This window comes from Lithobates pipiens, unplaced genomic scaffold (assembly GCF_037356315.1).
Source record: "Lithobates pipiens isolate NorthernLeopardFrog02 unplaced genomic scaffold, aLitPip1_a1.2 Scaffold_8, whole genome shotgun sequence".
Taxonomy (NCBI): domain Eukaryota; kingdom Metazoa; phylum Chordata; class Amphibia; order Anura; family Ranidae; genus Lithobates; species Lithobates pipiens.
This window is the reverse complement of record NW_027507903.1, coordinates 491,319,967-491,343,179: the sequence shown is the minus strand read 5'-3', so window position 1 is coordinate 491,343,179 and position 23,213 is coordinate 491,319,967. Positions and strand designations below refer to the sequence as shown.

Genomic DNA, 23,213 nt, shown 5'->3' with positions numbered 1-23,213 from the left:
ATCAACATACTAAATTAAAACCCAGTGAATATATTTGTAGTTTTAACTCCTTTCGTTTAGCATATCGGGGAGACATTGGAGGACCTTAGAAAAGTTTTTAGTTGTTAGTTACAGGAGATGACACATTAAGCAGTCCTATCCAACCATAGTATCGAAGTTAAACCAAGTTTGCAAAACTTTGTTAAACTTTTTCCCACACCCCCTGGACTGGTATGTTGCCTTATAGTAGGGCATCATGGCGTTCATGATCCCCTTCCAGAAGGGAATGTCAGGAGGCATGGAGGATCTCTATTTCAATAGTATAGCCTTCCTCCCATAGAAACATAGGATGTTTAGTAACGTTCTAAGAGCTGTTGAGGGAACCACTTCCTCAACTAGGCCCAACAGACAAACCCTAATTAATAATGGGATAGGCACTTTCAGTATATCCTCAATGCACGACGCCACCCCCTCCCAGAAGTTCTCAATTTGAGGACATTCCCAGATGTGTTTAGCATCAGCCGGTGAGAAGCCACATCTCCAGCACTCCGGAGAGACCGACGGGTATATTGCTGCAAGTTTGGCAGGAGTGAAATATATCCTGTGCAAAAATTTTAATTGTATTAGTCTATCTCTTGCAGTGACTACGTTTTTCAAAGTGGTGGTCCCACATATCATCCCATTCCTCCCCATCTACGTCCGGAACTTGCCCCTGCCAACGCTCCCTACATTTTGTCAGTGCCGCCGGACTTTTCTTAAACATTTCCTTATATGTGACAGTGTTTTAGGAAGGTCTTCCCCCATAAGCATATTTTCCAAAGTCGAAGGGATGGATTATACTGCCCGTTCCCCAAAATTGTATGAATCTGAAAAAATTCGAGTTAGGCAGGTCATGCCTGGCCTTAATTTGATCAAATGTCAGTAAAATCCCATCTCTTGTGATATCCTTTAGAAGCTTTATGCCCTTGACCACCCACACCATGGGATCTGGGAATGAGTGGAAATGGGGCAACCTGTGAGTCCCCCACAATGGGGTCTGTGGTGAGAAGCTCAAGTAGCTCAGGCAGGCTAATTGCACTTCTTCCTCCCATGCTTTAATAGTAGCTTTCATAAACTTGAGAGGTAATTCTGATTTGATACCTCTGTGGATGCTGGAGCACCTTGACTCTGGGTTTTTGTATATTGTCTTTACCACCATCGCAGTGGTCACGGCTGATATGGATCCACATTTTGATACTGCTTTATAGCGCCTTACGTTATTTTATATGTATTTCAATTAACCCTCTCAGGATCACCAGTGCCTATATGCCCTGGACAAATTTGCCATCATCAGCATGTGGAAGTTTCTTAAGCTATAATTATGTGACTTATTTGGATACCCAAATATATTTAATATTTTTTAAGGATGCATAAGGCTTTATTTACTGTTTTATTACAAAATATGTTTTTTATTGTAAGCTGACAAATGTGCAAAAATGTTAGAAATAAGCTTTTTTTTTTTCAATTATTATTATAATTTTTTTATTATTATTACTCTAATTGTATCTGACAAATATAGTATTAAACAGAAAAACACTGCCACCTTCAGGCTGCAGTGGTATCTGCAGTGCCCTGTTCAACCTCCAGTCATAGCTGACTGAGTGATTGTATAATAATGAACCACCCCAATTGCCAGTGGGGACCAGAGAAATCACTGACAGCCATCTGGTGGCTCATAAAATGGGAAGTTATTTTATGTATACACAGCATAGGGCATCAACAATGGTAATCTAATGATAATCTACAGAAAGGGAATGAAAAAAGGGTTTAAAATAATATTTTTCATTAGTTAAAAAACATACTACAAAAGCGGATGGAGCAGTGCTGTATTTAGACTTCAAGTTGTCCTGAGACCAGATGAGTAAAGTCTGAACTGGCTCTACCGTTTTTGCCATACTGTTTTTGCAAAATCTATACTACACTACAGAAGGAAACCTGCCATCTGTTCTATGTAAAGAACTATAATACAACTTTGCAGACACAGCCACCCAAGATAAACAGGAGAGGGTTTTGTATTGCTTGATCTAGAGAGCATGGTGACTTCTCTAAATAACCCCCTGAGCTGCTTCCTGCTACAGTTATCTTGTAGGCCACATGACACTGGAAAAAGGAACTCAAATTTGTAAAGTTAGTGTTTGCTGCCCTGCATGTATCGGTTAGTAACTATGGTCCTGGATGGGTATGCCCTACATTCTGTACAGATTATATATTTTTATAAGGACTGATGGTGAACTTTTGTAAAGTCATTGGGCACTGTGATTGATGACAGCAAACAATTGTCCATTGTCTGAACCTTATTTAAAGAAAAATTTCCTCCACATTGGTGGAAAAATCACACAGAAGAAATATTTTAATGGGGTAGACATTTTAAGGTATTACAAAAATTGTCTGAATCCCTCCATAGACCGATAAATAGTAAGAAAAAACAAGTCTGTCAATCTTTTCTCTATATCAGGAAATAGAGAGAGCATCCATGCTGAGGGACTGCCAAGATAAATCAATCAAACACATATGCAATAGTTTGTGTTCAGATTAGCAAGCTGAAAAAGGACTGTGCAGCACTAAAAAGCAGGAAGCAGAGTACACATCTATTTTGATGTGCATTGTAATTTGACATACGAGTGCTACTTTCTTTATGTATACAGTAGAATAACATTACATATTCATCAGAAGAAAAATGTTTATAGGACTATAAAGTTCTCATTCAGACACTTTGATAAAGCACAAATCCAGCTGTTTCCCACACTGACCTTTAGTTTTCTCTATAGGGGTGACATCCTCTATGACGATATGTGGCTTTTTGTTGGGGGGCTCTGGGGAATCAGGAGAGTCCTTTATAATCTCGGCCTCTGCCAGGTCCTCCTTTTCCCGATCTATTGACGTTTTCATCCTAAAATAACAAATTATGTTTACTTCATTCAGAGTTATAGTTTCATATCTAGAATCCTAAATACTCCAATGAATTGTCCAATCCCCAGTGATGAATAGATGCTGATCATTTGCACCATACACAGGTTTCTAATGGCTTTCTGCATTGGCAATGGCAGGATCATTCCACTGGTCCAATTACATTATGATAAATTGTCACAGCTGCCCATCCACTTTATTTATGGATTGCAGGTAATACAGAAGCAAACTGTAAAAGAAACAATAGACACCCAGTCTTCTCATTACATCGAATAATACATTCAGTACATGTTGGGGAGCATTTGGTAGCGTATCATATTACAGCAGTATCAGACCTAGAGTAACTAAGGCCCTAACACCCACTGGCTTCTTTGGTTCTCCCACTCAGTACTCTCTTTTATATTAATGCGGCTCCTGGAGTGGTCCCCCCTGGGCCGACCCAGAGGGGTCTTCGTTAATGGCTTGGGATCACTCGCATAATGGAAAGCCCAGTCGGGGCCACTCCCACGGCCGACAGTCTTTAGAAAGAAAACTGGGTAAATAGTTTGATAAGGCCCTTGCAATCACCAGTTATTTTTATCGGGATTGGGGGGTGTGGGAGAGGGAATGGAAGGGGGGCGGGGGGTAGGGAGGCAAAGGATCAGAAAGAAAGGGGGGGTAAATTGGGTCAAAAGGTAGAAAGGGAGTAAAGAGGGTGGGGTGGACCAGAACGATCCTCAGGTGGAGGTAAAGACTATGGGGACCCCGGTGGTGTGCCCAGACCGGGACCGCCGCTCTGTTCTCTTGCCAAGTTTCACAAGTAAGTTCTGTATGCATCGGAATACCTAAACAGGCTCTAAATTCCATTTTTAAATTGGTGCAGCCGCAAGTGCCTCTGGCCACACAGCTGCATCCTCCATTAATAGTCATTGGTGAATGCAGATACTAGAAAGCCCATTTGCCAACAAGGTGATGTCACTGTACTGGTTGTCCACTAAAACTTCCTCTAGCTACAGTCCATATCTGGGGCTTGAGGAATAGCATGCAGGAACCTGTGCATTGCACCCATGCACGCTGGGCACAGTTCCAATGCTTTGCAGGTCCAAATGCAGAAAATTAATAGATGCAATTTTTTTCACTAAAGATGCATTTTCTTTTTTAGGTTGACTATGCCTTTAAAGATATAGTACAGTCAAAGATCTACTACAATAAAACATGGGTGGTTAAATTTAAATATAAACCCAAAAACAACATTGTAATATATTGCAGCTTACTAGTCCTTGTGTGGTGGCTGCACGGTTTTTCTATTTTCAATTTTTATTTTTTTTCCCCATCAGGAGCTTGCCTGTAACAAACTTCCTGTCCTGGGGTAACAACACTCAGTGTATTGTACCTATGGAGGATCAGTGCTGTCACCTTAGGAAACAAATACAGAACATCTTGTAGAAATCTCCCCAACAGCCAGGGATAAATACCTAACAGAAATTCTAACCTTTTTCTGCTCTATTCAAAAACAAAATAAAAATGTTTTGTCAAGAATTGGCATGAAACACATTCTTGGGTGGCACTTGATGAATCTTTCTGATCTGCATGCTGTCATGTGGGATTTTGTAACATACTTTTCAGATTCTGTCCACTTCTTATCGTGTTCATAATCCTTCGTAGCAGGCTTGTCCTCTTTATCTTCTCTCTTTCTTCCTCTCTTCTTCCTTTCCTCCTCCTCTGGTGGCTTACTGCGGCAGGCCAACAAGCACTCCATGACTCTTTGGTGTTTGTCAGAGCTGTTGATATGAGCTCGCACCAGAGTCTCCAGCTCATTCCACATGATGCGATACTGCTCATCCCTGCCAGAACAGAGGCAAGGCAATGACATGAGCTAGAAACGTGCCAAGCTTTTCAGAAGAGATAAAAAAACTTTACAGAATCCAATGCACAGGAAATAATGTGACAAAAAAGTCAAGTATACACAGGTTTTCACAAAACTGCATATTTAGGAGTTTAACCACTTGCCGCCCGCCCTATAGGCAATTGACGGCTGCAAAGTGGTTTCATAATCCTGACCGGACGTCATATGACGTGATCAGGATTATGAGCCGCTGCGCGCCCCCGGGGGCGCGCATCGCGGCGATCGTTGTTGCGGGGTGTCATTCTGACACCCGGCAACTACGATCTCGGTAAAGAGTCTCCGACGGAGACTCTTTACCACGTGATCAGCCGTGTCCAATCACGGCTGATCACAGTGTAAATGGGAAGAGCCGGTGATCGCCTTTCCCTCACTCGCGTCTGTCAGACGCGAGTAGAGGAGAGCCGATCGGCTGCTCCTCTGACAGGGGGGGGTCTGTGCTGATCGATTATCAGCACAGCCCCCCCGAGGATGCCCACACTGGACCACCAGGGACGCCACCAGACCACCAGGGAAAAGGTAATCCTCCCTAGACCACCAGGGATGCCAGTCAGCACAATGGATGCCAATCAGTGCCCATAATGGATGCCAATCAGTGCCCACAATGGGAATCACTGATTGGCATGCATTATTGTTTTGCACTGATTGGCATCCATTACTATAGTATAACACCAATGCCGCCTATGAGTGCCCACCTGTGCCGCCTATGAGTGCCCACCTGTGCCGCCTATCAGTGCCCACCCATGCCCATCTGTGCCGCCCATCCATGCCCATCTGTGCCACCCATCCATGCCCATCTGTGCCACCCATCCATGCCCATCTGTGCCAGCTATCAGTGCCAATTTGTGCCACCTATCAGTGTCCGTCCGTGTCGCCCATGCGTGTCGCCCATGCGTGTCGCCCATGCGTGTCGCCCATGCGTGTCGCCCATGCGTGTCGCCCATCAGTGCCGCCCATCAGTGCCGCCCATCAGTGCCGCCTATCAGTGCCGCCTATCAGTGCCGCCTATCAGTGCCACTTCATTGGTGCCACATTGGTGCCCATCAGTGCCGCCTTATCAGTGCCCATCAGTGTAGCCCCATCAGTGCCCATCAGTGAAGGAGAAAACGTACTTATTAACAAAGTTTTGAAACTGAAACAAAAAAAACATTTTTTTTCAAAATTTTTGGTATTTTTTTTATTTGTAGCGCAAAAAATAAAAACCGTAGAGGTGATCAAATACCACCAAAAGAAAGCTCTATTTGTGGCAAAAAAATGATAAAAATTTCATTTGGGTACAGTGTAGCATGACCGCGCAATTGTCATTCAAAGTGCGACAGCGCTGAAAGCTCAAAATTGGTCTGGGCAGGAAGGTGTTTAAGTGCCCTGTATTGAAGTGGTTAAAGAGCAGCAGCGGATATAAAAATTTTTTTAGAAGTAAACACCCATTTAGTTATTGATATAATCGTTGCTGGAACACCTGAGGTATGGCCATATTGCTAATTATATTTATATTGCTTGAAATTTTGCATTGTGCTCTGCTAGCTTCAGCTTCAAAGCCAGAGGAACACAGTAGAAATACATGGGAGGAGGCAACAAATAGGAAAAATTCAGGAAAATAAGATGCCTAGTCATTAGATCTGTCAGAGCAACATGATCATCTCTCCTTTAATCACAGAGCTCTCTATGCTGCATTAGGTAAAAAGGACTCAGGAGCAAAAAAAAAAACACTACACACCAAAGCCTCATATTTTATGAAAGGGTCTTAAATTGCAGGCCCTGGTTTGTTTACCCCAGTGGAATACAACAGAGAATGGACAGCAATATCACCATAAAAAGTTTAGAAAACCCTCTACTGCACCTCTTTGGTCCTTTGCCCCGCGTGCCCGCTGTAGAAATGGGCAGGGGATCATTCTTCCTCTCCATATCCACCAAATTGTAGATGGTTTTCTGACAGTTTAGAACATCTTCCTCTGTCAGAGTCTCCTTCACAATAACGCTGGCCAGTGGAACAACCTACCAAGCAGAGTGACAAACTCAAGATATATTGTATAACCTATTTACAAACAGTTTTAGGGGGACAAACCTACCGCCTGCATGTTGAAAATGGTGGTCTGCGAAATGATCATTGGCCAGTACCGCGTGTATCGCTCTAGTTGGCACTTCGATCGCTCCACAGGAACCTCTGGCGTTCCATCTATCCTATACTGCTGGTCCAGAAAGGGCATCAGTCTGTTTTCCCTCATGAACTCCCCAAAATCCTGTGTGGAGACATTGATAGCAGGTCACCGCAGTAAAACAAACACACAAAAAAGTAACACGCCAGAATTTTAACATCAATTTGCTTAATCCTCTCCTGCTGGTGGTAGCTGGTCCTTTACTGGGATCTTGACAGTGGAGGTATTTTCAGGGTTACCAGATCATTTGGTCACTATCACAAACAGTTACTGGGAACTATCAGTGACTAAGTGGGCTCCCAGCACAGAACAGAAATGCTGGCTGAATGCATATACAGTAAGTGGCAGCATGGCGTTAAAGCCCACGGACACGCTGACACATATTTGTGGATTGCAGGAAGGGGTTAATGTATATGTCTGTGCACATTAAAAAAACACGCCCATAAAAAACACATAAGTAGTACATCTCTGTAAAACAGGCACATTTCAACACAATGTTTTTTTTTTAAAACACTACAAATACAAAAAAAAAAAAAAAAAAAAAAACTGGTGAACCTCCTGTCCTCAGAACTTCCTGTAGTGTGCAGTGTTGTCAGCCCTGTCCAGTTCTCTTTTCTGGACTACAGAACACCTCCCCTTTCTCTTGCCTCCACAACATTGGGGGGGGGGGGGGCATCGTTTTTGCAACATTTTAGGTTTACCAGATTTTCTTTTTAGTGCTAAAGCAAAGCAAATATGTAAAAAAAATATGTTGTATATGCCTTTTCAGTTTTGTGAGGTTGACTCACCGTAATCCTATAATCTGTGACTCTTCCGCCACATCCCTCGCTGATTGATGGAGGGTCCTCCAGAATTGAGCGAGTGCTGCTCAGGGTGTGCAGGAAAATTTCCCCGCCGTGGCTGCTCAGCATGTGACTGATCACTTTGGACCCGGACTTACGTGGCTGCTCCAGCAACACAGAGCGGCCTGTGGAAAAACAACATATCTCAGCTCAGTGATCGCATATTGAAAGGAACAACTGCAAGCTTCGCAGACAGAAGTAGGTACTTAGGTGAGCTTCCAGGAGAGAGCTTATGGTGGATGTGTTTAGTGTTGGGGTAATTTGCTTTCATAAAAAAACAAAAAACACACACACTTGATTTTATTGTCCCTTACTCTATTTAAAAAAATGGTTTTCCTTTAGATAAGCTTTACAAGGTGCAATCCACCTAACACAGAATCACCCCTTTTTCTTTAAACAGCAGCAAGTCTGTTTTTGACAACACTTTGCCATTTGCAGTTTTACAACTTTACACTGCCTAGAGCTTTTGTTCATCTGCACCAGAGAGAACATGCAGCTGATTAAAGACTTAGAAGAAATAGAAAACTGCAAAGAGCTGGTAACATAATAACATAATTGTAAATGCTAACAGAATTTTATCATACGGTACAACGAGAGCAAGGCTGCATGCCACCTCAGTTCTTACCATTTAACAGAAAGTTGGTAAGACAGGAAGATGGTCGGCTGTTCACATCTACTGGTGATATCCGAAAGGCTCCTGTGCAGTAGTGCAATTCTAGAAACAAACAAAAATGATATGCATATATAGTTATATTGGATAACAAAATGACTAGCCTTGATGATGCAGAGATCTGAGAATGAACGTGGCCAAGGAGTTTAGCAAAAGACAATGGGCAGAGCTGTTTACAAATTTCAAAGTTTCCACTGTGTGTTGGTAGTTGGCACGAGCGGTCTTGGAACCCGGGGAACAGCCCAGCAGCAATTTTAGATTCAAGAGCAGGAAGAAGATAAAAGGACCTGACTATTATAATACTTTAGCTAGCAAAACAGGTACACCATATGGTTAAAAATATGGAGGACCTCAATTCAAAATTTTGAGCTTGTTTCCAATGACTGTAAGGGTTACACTATAGCATGATATTTTAGACAACTGTATACTTAAGGAAAGCCCTTTTAGTTTTAGGTTGGAAATATACTAGTATAATTAACATTTTTCTTTTTAAAGTTGTTTTTATTGAATTTTCAAGGTAAATACAAAACAAAACAGCCTAATGGGCATACCCAGGCTCGGTCACTACTATAAACTATTAAGAAAAAAAAAAAGAAGATACGTACATAAAAATTACATGTATTCCTAACAAAACCATTGTACTCTCAACCACCCGTGCAGAATATGAAATGAAACCCTCCAATTTCGCATATACCCTGCAACTTTCTTCAATTATTCATGGGATGAAATGTACAATATACTTGCATAGTCTTACTCCCCCTCCTCCCCATAGATTATTGACATGAGAGCCAGGGATGCCACCCACGTCATTCCCGGTGCCTAGCAGAGTGATACTAGGCATCGATCAAATCTGCATTAGTGGACTGGGATTCCGTCCAAATATCCCATATTTTGTGAAATTTGTTGCCACGTCCACGTGACAGGTAAGTAGCTTTGTACAATGGTAGAGCCGTGTTCACTAACCTCTTCAAGAAATTTATTGAATGTGCGGCCGAGGCCTTCCATCTGAGTACTATAGATTTATGGGCATAGTATAGTAATAGTCCTAGCAGGGTTCTGATCGTCCAGCGTGGGGCCAGTGGTTCAACTAGTCCCAGGAGACATACCTCTACAGACACTGGCACAGGGATGGTGGTGACTGTCAAAATAAATTTGGTCACCTCCACCCAAAAAATTTCTGAGGACAGCTCCAAAACATATGAGTGAAATCCGCTGAGGGGGAGTTGCATCTCCAGCAAGAGGCGGAAACAGATGGATAGAGTCTATGTAGACGTACAGGCGTGTAGTACACCCTATGTACTATTTTAAATTGCACCAATTTATCTCTAGCCGATACTAGCTGTGAAAATGGGTACTCCCACATTTCTTCCCAGTCTTCTGTGTCTAATGTAGGGAAATCTACTTTCCACTTTGCCTTAAGGTTTTCTAGTCCCGTATGGACGTTAGGGAGTAATGCTTTATATATGGTGGATAAGGGCTTAAATAGTTTCATCTCTAAGCAGAGTCTCCAGATTCGAAGTATAAAAAGGCTACGGGAGCATTATCAAACTGAGTATTAAAAGCATAACTAAGCTGGAGGAATCTAAATAGATGTGAGTTAGGTAAATTATATTGTCGTTTCAACCTGTCAAATGTCTGTATTTTGCCCTCAAAACAGATCTGACTAATATATTTAATGCCCCTGCATGCCCACACACTAGGATCAGGAATGGATCCGATATCTGATAAATTTGGGTTAAACCAAAGAGGGTTATACGGGGAAATGTGTCCCGAGGGTATGGGGTGTATTGAATTTTCCACTGACCATGCCCTCATAACCGCTCCCATTGCTGAGGTAAGAGGAAAAGGAGCTCTAGGGCTCCGGTACAGTAGGTTCTGTAGCGCTTCATAAGACCCCAAACGTGTTGCTTCCAGGACCACCACCGCGTTGGACTCATCCAAGACCATCCAGTTGTGGGATAACAGAGCTGACAAGAAATAGGAGTGGAGGTCTGGACAAGCCAAGCCTCCCTCTCCCCAAGGCCTCTGCAGTACCGTTAGCTTAAATCTCGGTTGACCGGTTCCCCAGAGAAAAAGAGACTAAGATGGTGTTTATCATGCGAAATACCTTTTTGGGGATCCAGACAGGTGCATGTTTGAGAGCATAGAGTAAGGCAGGTAGAAGCTTCATCTTAAATAAATTGATCCTCCTGATTAAAGAGAGAGCGAGTTCTGCCCATGCCTTTAGTCTTGTCCTCATCCTATATATCAGTAGTTCCAAGTTAAGGGCATGATAGACAGAGGTAGAAGTGGAGATGTGAATACCTAGAGATTTGATTTTGTCTATCCATAGTAGTGGTAGGTTGGGATCTGCTACATCTTTTACCGCTCTATCCATCGGCAATATTTGAGATTTATCCCAGTTTACCTTGAGTCCCGAACAGCTAGTAAAATTGGAAAGAATGGTCAATGTCTCTCGAAGGGACTGGGCAGGGTCACTTAAGAAAAGGATAAGATCGTCCGCGTATAAAGCAACTTTCTCATGTATGGATCCCACCTGTATCCCTCTAACCCCGTCTGCCTGTCTGAGGGCCGAGGCAAGTGGCTCCATCACCAAAACAAAGAGCCAGTGACAGTGGAAAACCTTGCCTCGTACCTCTTCTAACTGCAAAAGGTGTCGACAGAGCACCACCAAGCTTAATTTGTGCTGTTGGTTCCTTATATAAAATATGAATCCATTTGCGGAATATTTCTCCAAAACCCATAAACTCCAGGGCTGAAGACATGAAAGGCCCTGCTACCGAATCAAACGCCTTTCCAATGTCTAGTGTAACCATTACCCTCGCGGAGGACTCAGCGGGAGGTAGCTGAAGATGGGTAAACACTCTACGTAAGTTTATATCTGTGGATTTCCCTGGCATGAAACCAGTCTGCTCTATATTAATCAGGTTATGGTAAAATCGTACGCAGTCTGGTCGCTAATATTTTTGTCAAGATCTTGAGGTCATAGTTTAGCAGAGAGATCGGCCTATAAGAAGTGCAGAGGGATGCGTCTTTACCGGGCTTAGGGATAAGGACTATGTGTGCCTGATACATGGAAGGGGGTAATGCCATCTGTTTTTTACTTTTAGAGAAGACTTAACAATTTTGGTGCAATTAAGGAGGCATACATTCTGTACCATTCATCAGGTAGACCATCCGGTCCTGATGTGTTCCCACTAGGAAATGAACAAATCGCTTCTTCTATCTTCCGTGTGGTAAAATCTTTGTCTAGACATTCCATATCCTCCTGGGAAAGAATGGGTAGATTTAAGGAATGCAAAAACTCCCCACGCCTGTCCTCCAGGCCAGCCAGGGACTGCGTTATATAGGTTTTCATAGAAGGATTTGAATTCATCTAGAATCAGTTCAGGAGTAGATATCAGCTGACCATCCAGCCCACAAATTTCTGACACCACCGTCTGCATTTTAGAATCCGCTACTAAATTCGCTAGGAGTTTGCTATTTTTGTCTCCGGACTCAAAGACCTTCCCCGCCAGAGTTTTCAAAATCTAAATGTGTGGCCGATGCAAGATGTAGAGACAGTGCTCTTCTTGCTTCAGCTAGCCGGCTAAAGTGATCCAGAGTCAGTGAGCCAGAAAAAGCCTCTGCTGCCCTAGCCTCTCCCTCCTCGAGTGTTTGAACCTGACAGGACATCTCTGAGCGGACCGCTTTAATAGCCGAGATATATTCTCCTCTGATATTGGCCTTAAAGGCGTCCCAGACTATCTGTGCTGAAGTCGAGTCCTCATTGATCTCCCAGTATTGTTGTAATTTAGGAGAGACTTCCTCCCCCACCCTCGAGTCCTGCAACCATTTGGGTGCTAAAGGCCAACAGTCTCGTCTCCTGGTGTCCGACAACTCCAAGGTGACCTCCAAGGGTGCATGATCAGAGCTCCACCGCTAGGGCACCGGTAATGAAAAAGAAGATGTCAATCCTGGAACCTGATTTATGAGTGGTGGAGTGAAAGGAGTAGGCCCTAGCGGTTTGATGCTACCATCTCCAGATCTCAGTATAATTAAATGCTTGTGCCCATTGAAGCAGGTCTGATGAGTACGCCCCATTTGGATTGGACAAATACAGAGATGGATCCAAAATGGAATTAAAGTCCCCAGCTATGTATAGTCTGGAGAATTGTAATGGAGCTAAGAGCGCGTACAACTTGTAGAGAACCTGTTGGTTAAAGGGAGGAGGCACATATATATTCACTAAAGTGTAGACCGCCGCTCTGATCTCTAGTAGTAGGATTATGAATCGGCCCTCCTCGTCAGTGTGTAGGTGTATGACCGTATATGCAATGGATTTATTCAGTAAAATGGCCACTCCCCTCGCATAACTAGAATAAGTTGCGTGAAATGAATGCCGTACCCATGGTCTGCGTAGCGCTAGGATCTTATTCCCCAGGAGATGAGTCTCCTGCAGAAACAAGATGTGGGGCCTGTGATTGTTCAAAGATTTAAACAATAACGCCCTTTTTACCTTGTCATTAAGACCCCGGACATTCCATGATACTAGTTTTAACTCCATGAACGCAGTAACAAATTATGGTACAGCATATTGATACCCACTTGTGGGGGGTCAGCACCTACAGGTCCAAGGGAGAGCACCAAAAATATAACAAATTTTGCAGCGTACATTAATAGAACATATGAAATATAAGCATCAGTCAGTGGATGCAGAGCATACAAAGAAAAATGAAAAAAAATAAACCTGTGAACTCCCTACTGACCATGAATACCCTTTAGAGAAAAAATAGAACAAAAAAAAACAATAACTATGGTCAGTTTAATAACCAAAACCTGAACTCAAACACTTAAATCTTCAGACTCCTTAGAAACAAAAAAGTGCAGAACTGAGGTTGGGGGGAAGGGTTGATGCGTCGGTGAGTTATATCTAACCAGGCAGCTCCGAATTAAAAAAATTTAAAAGAAATGCACATCCAGTCTAGAACAGTAGGATCTTAAGTGAGCTAGGGTTCCAGGAAAAGGGAAAGAAAAGAAAGAAAAAAAAATCACAAATCACTATCAGGGAAAAGTCAACTCGCCATCCTCCAGGGGTTAAAAAGGACCCCCACCCAATTTAACGTATAAATTCTGCATGGAGGGCTCAAGATACAACTAGCCACAGCATCTGACGACGAGAACCAAGGAGCCAGATAAAAGGATAATGATTGCATTAAAAATAACAACCCCCCCCCCCCCCCCGAACCTGGATTCGGAATAAAGATGGAATCTTGTGATAACTTTCAGATCGAGACTTGAAGTGGGGATAACAATTATGTTTAACGTAGGTTGTTCAGCCAGTCGTTTGCTTCATCCAGCGAATCAAAGAACCTTACCCGAGCCATTATGAGGGACCCCTGATCTTATCCAGGTCATTTCTAATGAGACTGCATTCTTCAGCAAGGCGGTCTATTCTCACCAGCATAGAGGTTATACTTTGTTCAATAGCTGCCAGGATCACTGCAGTACTGTCCTGGGAGGGAGGGGTAGGCAGAGCCACACTCGGGGAAGCCCCAGACTCCATGGCTAATTCCGCCAGCAGCATCTGTATGCTCCCAATGAGAGAAGGATCTGGAAGTGCAGCCGATGCAGGAGCCGAATGGCCCGGCATAGATGAGCTCTTAGGCCGGTGCTTAGGGCCTATGAAGGAATGGTAGGCAGTAAGCGTCCATGGTCCTCCGCCCACCCACAGGTAGTGGTCTTCCAGCAAAGAGAGACGGCCGGGGGCACTATGTTAGAGGGCCCAGGGAGCCGGATGGATGGATGCTGGGGGTGACAAGGAGGTTGGTCCCCAGAAGCCCTCAGCCTGCCCACACAGACATCCCACCCCGGATGAATCAGTAGCGTCCAGCAAGAAGGTGGAGGGCTGACAGGGCAGCAGTAACTGTGTTCCCAGGTCCAGGCCGGCCTCAATGCTCCCTCGCCGTCCGGCTATTCAGGAAAATGCGGTGAGCAGCAGGCTGCACTAGGCGCAGTCAGGCATGCTGAAGGATGCGGGGAGCCTCTGCCCAGTCAGCAGTGTCCTTGCTCCGGTTTTGAGGCCGATCACGGTGCTCCTCCGCCGGCCGGCTGTGTGGGAAAGTCCGGTCGGTGGCAGGCTGCATCAGGCCGCACTAGGCCTCGGCCCTGCCAGGCAGCACCAGCGGCCCCACGGACCAGTGGGCCACTCCCGGGACACAGGGAGGTTGGTAGAAGGATGAGGGGAGCCCCTTACCTTGCCAGCAGTCCGCAGAAGGGTCCCTCTAGCCTGGCACTGGCCGGAAAGATGGCGGCAGCCACAGGTGTAGAGGACCAGCTGTCTCCGGGCCACACACGGGCCGAACCTGCACAATAATTGCACAAGCTGAAGCGGGTGGGTATATTTGTTCCCCTGGCAGATAGTTTTTCAAGTGATTGCAGGTATTTCTTAAGGATGGCAGAGGTTTAAACGGATGGCCGGAGCTCCTCACTCACACATCTGCCTGCTCTTACATCCGGACACGCCCCCCTAATTTAACATTTTCCTATTTAAGAACGTTAGTTTGATTTTTTCCATTTGTGATGTCAAATTGATTCTTTTTCAACCACGACAAGAAAATGCAAAAGGACCAGGATTAAGAATTTCTAGAATTTCTAACAGTGAAGGTGGTTTTCATTTGGGAAAGTCCATTCATTTCAAAATCGAAATCCAAAATTAAAAATGGTTACTAACAGCATTCCTCAAGTCATTGAATGGATGGAGAATTTTTGTAGAATTGTTTTTTCATATACATATACACTAGTGTATGGCTGGCTATATTGCGACTGCATCACCTTGCATGAAGCCAGCTCTATAAAGACATAATTTGACCAGTTTGGTGTGGATAAACTCAAGTGTCCTGCACACAGTGTCACCTTAAGCCTATTGAACTTTTCGGTTTGTAAATAATTAAAACATTTTTTTTTTAAAAATCGACATACTTACCTCTATTCGGTGTGTCTATTCGTGTGATGCTGCAGCTGTCCCACGCAGCTCTAATCCTGATAACTAAGCAATCACATGATCGTTTATCAATTAGTACTTGATCTGCTCAGAGCAAAAGAGCAGTGATTGTCAGTCACCGCTCTCCATTCTGCAGGGCTCACTGGAGCGCCTGGCAAGGAGCTGGCACTGAGAGGTGGAGCCAGCTGTCAATCAGGCAGCTGGATGGATCCCAACAATATTGTTGGGATCCTTCCAGAGCCCAGAGCGGCTCTGCCACATCAGCATATAGTGGGCAATAGCCCGCTATTGCCCTATTCTGGGTCACAGGAGAGCAAAATTAAGTGCGCTCCTGTGGCCTACAAAAGAAGTATGGCCAAAAAAAAATTGGATTTTTGTACTCACTGTAAAATCCTTTTCTCTGAGGTTAATTGACGGACACAAGCTCCTTTAATTCTTGACCTTAGAGTTATCATGCCACTTCAGGAGAGGACTAGGCAGAACATGTAAAAACAGCAAGACTGCACAGCACCGCCCAGGGGGTGGTCCCTCTGGCTATAACCTCTCACCCCGCTTCCTGCAGCTCAGTTCCTCAAAAAGCAGTACCAACAAAAAATAGGAGGGGTGGGTGCTGTGTCCGTCAATGAACTTCAGAGAAAAGGATTTTACGGTGAGTACAAAAATCCCATTTTCTCTTTCGTTCATTGACGGACACAGCTCCCTTAATTCTTGACCTTAGGGACGTCCCCAAGCAGTGTCAAAAAATGAGGGGTGGAAACAGCAAAACATAACTTCACCCACAACAAAAGGGAACACCTCAACAGAGGAGTCACCATCTTAAATGGCCGCCATCAAAACCACCGGCCAACTTGTGCATCAAAAAACAACAAACTAGTAACTTAAAGAAAGTGTAATTGCAACCTTACAAAGCCGCCTGCAAAACCTTGCGGCCAAAGCATGCATCCAAAGATGCGCTTAGGTCAACTTTGTAGAATTTTGTTAAAGTGTCAACGGACGACCAAGTCACTGCCATACACACCTGGGAGACAGACGCTTAATGTCGGAAAGCCCAGGAGGTCCCAATTACTCTGGTGGAATGAGCCGTGACAGGAAAAGGGGGAACCCGCCCCTTTAAAGGCATAGGCCTGAACCACGATCTGTCTGATCCACTGAAAAATGGTGGACGACAAGACCTGCAGAACTTTTTTTTGGACCTGCCACCAAGACAAACAGAGTCTGACAGATACACCCGTAAAGCCCAGACCATGTCCAGGGAATGTAAGGCAACCTCTTTTGGGTGTGTGTCGGCTTAGGACATAAGGAAGGTAACACAATGTCCTTGTTTAGATGGAATGCCAAAATCACCTTTTGAAGGAAAGAGGGCTGTGGACTTGCACCGCCCTATCCTTGTGGATGACCAGGTAGGGAGACTTGCATGACAAGGCCACCAACTCAGAAACCCTCCTGGGAGATGTAATAGCCACTAGAAAAATTACTCAGAGAGTGTTAACAAGGGAATCTCCCCAATGTTCTCAAACGGCGGTTTCTGAAGCTCTGACAGATTCCAGGGAGGTAGCGGTGGTCGAACTGGAGGGACTACGTGTCGAACCCTTTGCACAAAAGTACTCACCAATGAGTGAGTCACCAAGGGGCATTGGAAAAACACAGTCAAGGCTGATATCTGTCCCTTGATGGTGCTTAAGGCAAGTTTCTGATCCACTCCTCACTGCAAAAACAGCAGGATCCTGGAAACTGAATAAGTGCGCGGACGCCACCCCATCTCCTCACACATGGACATGTAAGCCTTCCATGTATGATGGTAAATCTTCAGAAAAGAAGACTTCCATGCCCTCAGCATAGTGGAAATTACAGAGCCATGTGGACCTCGGTGCTTTAGCACCTGGTTTTCAGCAGCCATGCAGTTAAAAACTAGTGACGGTAAAACAGGATGAAGTATCAGACCTTGCGCTAGAAGGACCTCCCGCAGCGGTAGCCACCAAGGAATATCCGCCAGCAGTCGTACTAGGTCGGCGTACCAAGGACGCCAAGGCCAATCTGGGGCAATCAGAATCACTGGAATCCCCTTGGCCTCCACTCTGCTCAGCAGACGTGATAGAAGTTTGAGTGGGGGGGGAGGCAAAGATCAGCCGATAATGCCCCCATGGAGCCACCAATGCATCTGACGCTCTCACCCAGGTGTCTCTTGTCCTAGACATAAAACCTCTGCACTGTCCGATTGAGCCGAGAGGCCAAGAGGTCCACATCTGGTGTGCCCCACCTTAGGCAAAGGAGCCTGAATACCTCCGTATGCAACAACCATTCCCCTTGGTCCAGCATCTGATGACTTAGGTAGCCCGCCTGCCAGTTTTCCATGCCCAGGATAAATATGGCCGACAGGGCCTGCACGTGTCGCTCTGCCAACTGGAGGATGTGAGAGACCTCCCATGTTGCAGCTGAGCTCCTTGTTCCTCCTTGATGGTTGACGTATGCCACCGCCGTCACGTTGTCTGACTCTATCCTGATCCGACGCCCTTGTAGCCTCATTGACCATGTGGAGAGGCAAAGTCTGATCACCCAAAGCTCGAGCACATTGATCGGCAGTTGGGATTCTTCCCGCGACCAAAGGCCCTGGGCCGACTGTACTCCCAACACTCCCCCCTAACCAGTCAGGTTGGCATCCGTTGCGATCACCGTTCAGTGGCGAGGAAGGAACGATCTCCCAGAACGAAGGACCGGAGACCTTAGCCACCAGAGAAGGGAATCCCTTGGCAATCTGGCAATCCAGGGATAATGGCGATTTGTTCCATTTTGACAAAATCTCCTTCTGCAAGACTCGAGTGTGAATGGTACCGCCTCGAAAGTGGCTACCATGAAGCCCAGAATGCGCATGCAGAAGCGCTTCTGATGAGTCCAACAGCAAGCCCGGGTACTCCAGGCGTTGAGTCGGCACAAACACCAACTTCTTTAGGTTCAGCACCCAACCAAACTCCCAGAGAGTCTGCATGGTGATCGCTACATCCTCCCTTAATTCTGAGGCGGAAGCTGCTCTCATAAGGAGGTCGTCTAGGTAACCCCCTATTGCGATCCCACGATGCCTTAACAGCGCCAGAACTGGAGCTAACACTTTGGTAAAGACTCGGGGTGCTGACGCCAGGCCAAAAGGGAGAGCCACAAACGGATAGTGCTCTTCCCCGACTGCAAATCGCAGAAACCTCTGATGCCTGAGGTATATGGGTACATCTAAATACGCGTCTTGGACATCCAGGGACGCCAGGAATTCCCCCTGATGGAGTGCAGCAACCGCGGAGCGAACCGATTCCATCCTGAACCTTTGCACTTTTACAAAGCTGTTGAGGGCCTTCAAGTCCAGGATTGGACGTACCCCTTCTTTTTTGGGGACTACAAACAGATTGGAGTAGAATCCCTGAAACCTTTCCAGCATTGGTACAGGCACTATCACCCCGCGCAGTAGCAGGTCCCGAACTGCCCCAAACAGGGCTTCCCGCTGAGCTGGAAGTAGAGGTAGATTGGAGGGAAAAAATCAGTTTGGTGGACAAGAAAGAAACTCTATCTTGTATGCCGATGAAACCAGTTCGCAAACCCACTGGTTGGACAGTACAGAGGCCCACCAGGCTGCAAACTCCCAAAGGCGACCCCCTACCTGAGAGTCGAGTGGGGGCAAACCTTCATGCGGTAACATTTTTGTTCGCAGACTTGTTTGGCTTGCGAAACCAGGGACGCTTTTGTCTTTCAGCAGGCGCCTTGTCGGACTGGGAGCTCTTACCTGCCGACCCGGGCGGGCGAAAAAGAAGTTTCTGAGTGGAAAAAGAGGGCCCTTGCCTACGGCATGGCTCCTTACCCTTCCTGGACTGTGGGAGTAACGTGCTCTTCCCACCAGTAAAATTTTTAATAATGTCATGCAGCGAAGCTCCAAAAAGCCTCTCACCTTGGAAAGGAACATCTGCCAGAGCTTTTTTAGATGCCTGGTCCGCAGACTAGCATTTCAGCCAAATCAGGCGTCGTAGCACCACTGCTGATACTGATGCTCTAGAGAGCAAGGGGACCGTATACAGAGCCCCATCACAGACATACTTAAGGCCATGCACCAACTGGTCTGCCAGCTCTACGCAGACCGGGGGAGACTGTTGCTTCTCTAATTCACAGTGCAACAGCTCTGCCCATTCAGTAAGCGTCTGCGACACCAAAGCCATTGCCAGCACAGGTCATAACGCTGACCCAACTACCATAAACACTGCTTCGGCCCTCCTGTCAGCAGGATCCTTGAAGACAGGAGTCCCTTCTACCGGAATCATGGTTACTTTAACCTGGATACCAGTGGGTCAACGACCAAAGGAGACGTCCATTTTTTCAGGAGGCTCTCCTCAAAGGGGTAACTCACAGCCATTCTTCTTGGGACTGAAAAGACCCGCTGCGGACTTCCCCATTCCTTGTAGATGAACTTATCAAAATAAGTCAAATACGGAAACACCTTAGGTGTGCGGGCCGGATTGCGGGACCCAAAAGGGACAGCGACCTCAGCAGAGGATCCTGCTGTATCCTGTATTTTCAGGGTATCCCGCACCACAGTAATAAGTGCTCCAACTACTTCTTCCTGCGCTAACCCGGACACAGAGTCATTCTAACTGTCTGAACGGTCCGGGTCCAAATCCTCCGACACGGCAGAACAGGGGCCGCCAGTAACCGCGGGACCCGAGTCCGAATCCGAGCTCTCCCCAGAAGACGGGGGGCAGGTGGGGCGTTTTTTACCCTCCTTGTGCCTGCACACCACTTCCACCCTGGCAACAAAGGTCTCCAGGACCACCGACAAAGCATCCATAGGCACCGCATTTTTTTCAGGTGAGTTGGTTGCAATAGCAGGGATGTCTGGGGAAGAAGCGCAAGCTTCTGACGCCATGCTGACCCTCACTCACCTGCCACGACTTAAGGCAAGGTACACACATCACACCCTCCTAGCTGCTCACAGACTGAGGGGGCCCCTCCGTAGGACTCACCACCCTGACCAAGTGCTGCGCTGTGCTGCCGCTGACCAATCTGCCCGGTTTCAGTCACAAAGTGCTCAGAGTGAAAACTGTGCTGTTCTGATGTACACAGACCCTAACAGCCAGCACATCCCTGCCAAAGTTTAAAGCCCCCCCCCCGTAGGAGCCCTGGCCTACATACACCGCACCTCATGCCCAGTCACACAGCGGCCCCAGCAGGGGGAGAAGGGAATGAAGGATAGGGAGAGAGGAAAGGGAGAGTGAGAGACCCCCTAGTCGACCTACCAGGGAATGACCAGCTGCTCTATCCTGCCGAGGCAGGGAGAGCCGTACTTACTCTTCCTGTCGGGATTGCTGGACGCATTCCACCACAGACCCATCACCCGAGCAGTACGGGGTGGCTGTTGGCCACGGCACACTGCGACACGGACAGCAGTAGCCCGGTCATATGTGTGCCCCGGAGCATATAGCTCACCGGCCGCCCTAGGAGAAGAAGGGGCATGTTGTAGACGACCCAGCGCATAGCTAGGGACGGCTCACTCTCGATGGCCAGGCTGGGGAGACTACAAGGATCTATATTATCCAGCCTGCCACCCAGCCGGCTGTTGATAATACACCACAGGATCAAAAATTGTAGAAAAAACGAAAACAATCCCAGGACCAATGGTCCCCCTCAGGGAGCCAGGTTCTTCTCCTACATTAGTCAGAAAAAAAACTGAGCTTCAGGAAGCAGGGTGAGGGGTTATAGCCAGGGGGACCACCCCCTGGTGCAGTCTTGCTGTTTTTACATGTGTTTACAATGTTATGCCTAGTCCTCTCCTGAAGTGGCGTGATAACCCTAAGGTCAATTAAAGGAGCTGTGTCAGTCAATGAACGAAAGAGAAAAAGCTTCGACTTTACGTCTCTTTTAACTGTAAGTACTGTCATCCACCTGTCTGTGCTTTGCAAATCTCAGGACTTAATGGACAGAAATACAAATCTATCGGCAATGAACATTTGCACTTACCAATGCTATTTGTTCTTGGTGTGCACCACTTCAGAGTGACTGTTTCTTTCAGTGTAGCTTCCCGACTGTTTCCTTCTCCTATTGGGGACACAAAGTGGACCTGTCACTGTACACTTAACTGCTTAAAAGCTGTATCATATATATCACTATGCTTAATGGTAATCTATGCTGCTTTCAAAATCCACCTCTAATTGAAAACTGATTCATTGCTATCAATGTGCGTAATGGTAATCTATGCTTCTTTCAAAATATTTACCTCTGTCCACATTGCTGTGATGTTTATCTTCCTCTCTTAGACCACTTTCACACTGGAGCGCCTGCAAAGCGACCTGAAAGAGCTGCTCCATTCACTCCACTGGAACAGTGCGCTGGCAGGACGGTAAAAAAGTCCTGCTAGCAGCATCTTTGGAGTGGTGAAGGAGCTATACCACCGGCAAAGCGCTGCTGAGCAGCGCTTTGCAGGTGGTTCTAACCCCGCAAATATGGCGGTAAAGCGCCGCTAAAAATAGCGGCGCTTTACCGCCAATGGACCTACCCCCCCAATGTGAAAGGGGCTTTATTGTCTGAAAAGCCTAAATTTATCAGCCGATTTTAACCTTTACATCTCTGCCCTCCTACTCTTTTGCTGTCCCTTGTAGTCTGCCTTTTGGTGTGAGAAATTTTCTGTTAGCCATGTGTCTCTCCTATGCACTGCTTATTGCTTAACTGGGAATACCCCCACCAAACTCAGTAATATGGTTAGGCATTCTCTAGGGGATACAAAGCCAGGGATTGCATTGGCAACTATCATCTTCGATAAAGTATTAATCTTGCATTAAGAATAGTGCTTTGGCTCTGCACTTTAGCTAATGCACAAAGTGAAAATCCACAGCAGATAACTACAAAACACTAAACAGACTACAGGTGACCCGTTTCCCCATCCAACTTTTACATCTCTCACCCAGTCTTAATTTCACAACTCTGTAGCATGGACTCCCTACTTCTCCTTCTCACAGCTGTAACCTCTATCCTCAAACTCTCTCTCTTTCACCTTCATCAATTCCTGTAAATTCTGAACCCACATACCAATAAAACCTCAAGGACATCATATTCTCCAAATCCTGGAATGCCATCATTTACCTTTGATCAACACGCCTGACACCCCCTATCCTCTGACAGCAGCAGCAATCTACACAATCTGGTTTATAATCCTCTTCTTCCTAGATCCAGCCTCCCATTCTCCTGTGCCCTTTGGAGTGCCGGTGTTTCGTCAGATTAGGCAACCAGTCAGATATAGTAACGGAAGTGACGTTCTGTCGCTGCCATCTTGCTACACCCCGCACTCGTCTGCAACAGATTGTCTCTACGACAAAATCTCATCCCTGTCCTGCCCTAACCTTTCCACTTCTGTCTAGAACAGTTCACTGTCTACCACCCTGGACACACTGCCCCCCCTCACTACACGCAGAAGATTTAGGCACCGACTGCTACAACCCCGGAAAATAGACATCAGCAGCCTCAAAAAACATACCCGCGCTCTTGAGTATCTGTGGCGTAAGACTAAGTCCCAGCAAGACTTTAACCAGTATAAATCTGCCCTCCAAAAAAATACAATTCTTGCCTCCACATTGCCAAACAGACATACTTCATCACTATCATTAACACCCTCTCACACAGTCCCGTCAACCCTTATCTACCTTTAACTCTTTACTTTGTCCTCCATTACTAACTTACCTACTGCCCAAGAGATTGCTAATAATTTGAAAAATAAGGTTGATACAATTTGTGACGA

General features: G+C 45.9%; 1 protein-coding gene across 2 annotated transcripts in view; it reads right to left on the bottom strand.

The window, feature by feature from the left end:
- Nucleotides 1-23,213, bottom strand: part of INTS13 (integrator complex subunit 13) — a 78,223-nt gene that overhangs the window by 6,519 nt on the left and 48,491 nt on the right. For both annotated transcript variants that reach the window (XM_077469081.1, XM_077469082.1), the window contains 7 exons: nt 21,443-21,520; nt 8,431-8,520; nt 7,752-7,930; nt 6,877-7,047; nt 6,648-6,802; nt 4,524-4,748; nt 2,769-2,908 (listed from right to left, as the gene is read on the bottom strand). In XM_077469081.1, the coding sequence (XP_077325207.1) occupies nt 2,769-2,908; nt 4,524-4,748; nt 6,648-6,802; nt 6,877-7,047; nt 7,752-7,930; nt 8,431-8,520; nt 21,443-21,520 (1,038 nt within the window). The remainder of the gene's footprint in view (nt 1-2,768; nt 2,909-4,523; nt 4,749-6,647; nt 6,803-6,876; nt 7,048-7,751; nt 7,931-8,430; nt 8,521-21,442; nt 21,521-23,213) is intronic.